Raw genomic sequence first — 2,481 nt, 5'->3', positions numbered from 1 at the left:
AAGATTGTAGGTAGTGCAAGAATCTGTGGGCTCACTAGCGCCCGCTGCCTTGAGGCAGGGGTACTGTTTGCCTCACCGAGTAACTTTTTTACTGGGTTTTATGGTTAATCTGCGAGCCTAAACATGTTACAGAACTACATTTTATACATTATCCAGATTATGGCAAGGCAGAGCATATAATCAGAGTGTTTGAAAGCATTTTATTTGTGATATATAGAGGGACAGCGACACACTATTTGTGAGGCGACACAGTTTGTGAGGATTACACGATCCACCGAGAGGCACAGCAAAGTACTGCCTCATCGCGCATCTCCTCCATGTATTTGAACGGGACATACGGGAATTCTGCTATTCTTTATTGAAAAAAAATTCCTTCAACATCGGATTCGAACGGCAAAAGGGCCTACAACACACACCAGCCGACAAATATTAACATTTATTATATTTTATGGTTAACTTTTTTTTTTCTTTTCAAGATTGACAGGGGAGGCTCTGCCTCACCTGCCTCCCCTGACCGCACGTCACTGGCTCCCACTTCCTTGCTCCAGTTAAATGATGAGCTGCAACATTTTGGACAAGCTGCAAGGAGCCAATGAAACCTGGCCAACACCAACGTATAGGGCAATACCATAATCAAAGCAACTAGAAATAAAAGCATGTATAACACTTTCAAAATCTTTTTTGTTACAAAGGGCTTGACCCTAGATGAGAGTCGCAGCTGATGGAAAATGGACTTAACCACTGAGTTAATCTGTTTATCATAATAGACACAGGCACCGCTGGGTTGGAATAATACGACCTCAGTCTTTTTTTCATTAAAATGTAAAATATATGAAGCCATCCATGCTTTTATTTCATGCATGCAATCCAACAAAAGTGATAAAAATATAAACTGACCTGGTTCAGTGAGACAATAGGAAGCAAATGTTTTCATTGAGCAGAGATCAGGACAGAACTTCTCCCTGTTCTCCTTACTGCCAAAGGTGTCTATCATCCAGGCACACATGCTGCATGAAGAAAACACATATCAATATAGTGCCTGTATAGTAGACATACAGTAACACAATTCATTTATTGCTTTCACCAGGCCAAAGAAGCACAGTACGTTATGTTTTACATGGGCAAAAATATCAAATTTGAGGAAAATCGTGTTTCAGTACAAATGAAAGACCAAACATCACTGATTTTTTTATATGCCGTTTGGACGATTGCTGTATAGGTATTCTAAGAACCTCACAAAATGATGCTGTAACTAACCCTTTCAGTCACAAAACCGGCCACTGCTCTGGTCATACCTGGTTACTCAGGCCATGCCATGACTTTCATAATAAGATGTAAAGTATGCAATCAGCCACCAGTCTCTTTTTATCCAAGATGCCAAACCTCTCAACTTGTAAACATCCAAACAATAAATCTTTCACATTTTCCTCACATTTGCTGCTGACTCGTCATTACTGTGGTATGAGGGGTTCGTACTTGTGGATACTGATGTAGGCTGTGGTGCTGACACATCCTGTGGACAAGGCCTCAAAGATGACTGATGTGTCCAGGCGAGAAAGGCCTGATCCTCCAACATCTGGCTGAACATAGATACCACCAAACCCCAGCTGAGCTGCTTTCCGCATTGTCTCCACTGGAAAGATTTCCTGGCAAAAAATTAACAATTATTATAGTTCAACAGATACTGGATTTATGACGGAGATACAGATACTGATATTTTAGAGCTGAAAACAATGTGATGAAAATATGTCCACCAATAGTAATTTTTCCTTAACATAAAAACATACAGTTCTACAGAGGAATCATCAAATCTGTTCTCTGCACCTCCATCACCGTCTGGTTTGGCTCAGCAACCAAACAGGACAAGTACAGACTCCAACGGACTGTCAGGACTGCAGAAAAGATCATTGGTACAAGCCTGTACACCTCACAGGTCAAAGGGAGGGCAGAGAAGATTTCTCCAGACCCCTCACACCCTGGACACAATCTGTCTGAACACCTCCCCTCTGGATGGCGTTACAGGTCACTGTGCACCAAGACAACCAGGCACAGGGACAGTTTCTTCCCCCAGGCCATCACTCTGGTGAACACTTAACCCACAACAGTATGACCGGACAATAACCCTCAGTGCAATACCTGTAAATATAGCTTGTACATATCGATGTGTGTTTTTACTCCTAAAGCACATTCCTTTGCTTGATTGCACATTACTTCCTTACTTCTGTTCTCAGCCTTATATTGTTTACTTGCCCACTGCTGCCTTACATAAGGACATGTACATACGCATTGAGAGCCACTGTACCAGAATCAAATTCCTCGTGTGTCCAACACACCTGGCCAATAAAGCTGATTGGGAGAATTGTGAAAGGGAAATTTTACACTGGATCAACCCACTTGTCACCGCTGTCTTGTGTAAGGGAGATACACTACATTGCCAAAAGTATTCGCTCGTCTGCCTTCACATGCAAATGAACTTGAGTA

General features: G+C 42.0%; 1 protein-coding gene across 1 annotated transcript in view; it reads right to left on the bottom strand.

Annotated features, from left to right (window-relative positions):
- acad8 (acyl-CoA dehydrogenase family, member 8) overlaps positions 1–2,481 on the bottom strand; it is an 11,418-nt gene that overhangs the window by 5,752 nt on the left and 3,185 nt on the right. Inside the window, exons 3-4 of the mRNA XM_020614847.1 lie at positions 1,477–1,646; positions 898–1,007 (exon numbers count right to left, since the gene is read on the bottom strand). Of these exons, the coding sequence (XP_020470503.1) occupies positions 898–1,007; positions 1,477–1,646 (280 nt within the window). The remainder of the gene's footprint in view (positions 1–897; positions 1,008–1,476; positions 1,647–2,481) is intronic.

Source organism: Monopterus albus, unplaced genomic scaffold, assembly GCF_001952655.1.
Source record: "Monopterus albus unplaced genomic scaffold, M_albus_1.0 scaffold152.1, whole genome shotgun sequence".
Taxonomy (NCBI): domain Eukaryota; kingdom Metazoa; phylum Chordata; class Actinopteri; order Synbranchiformes; family Synbranchidae; genus Monopterus; species Monopterus albus.
This window is presented reverse-complemented; position numbering and strand designations above follow the sequence as displayed.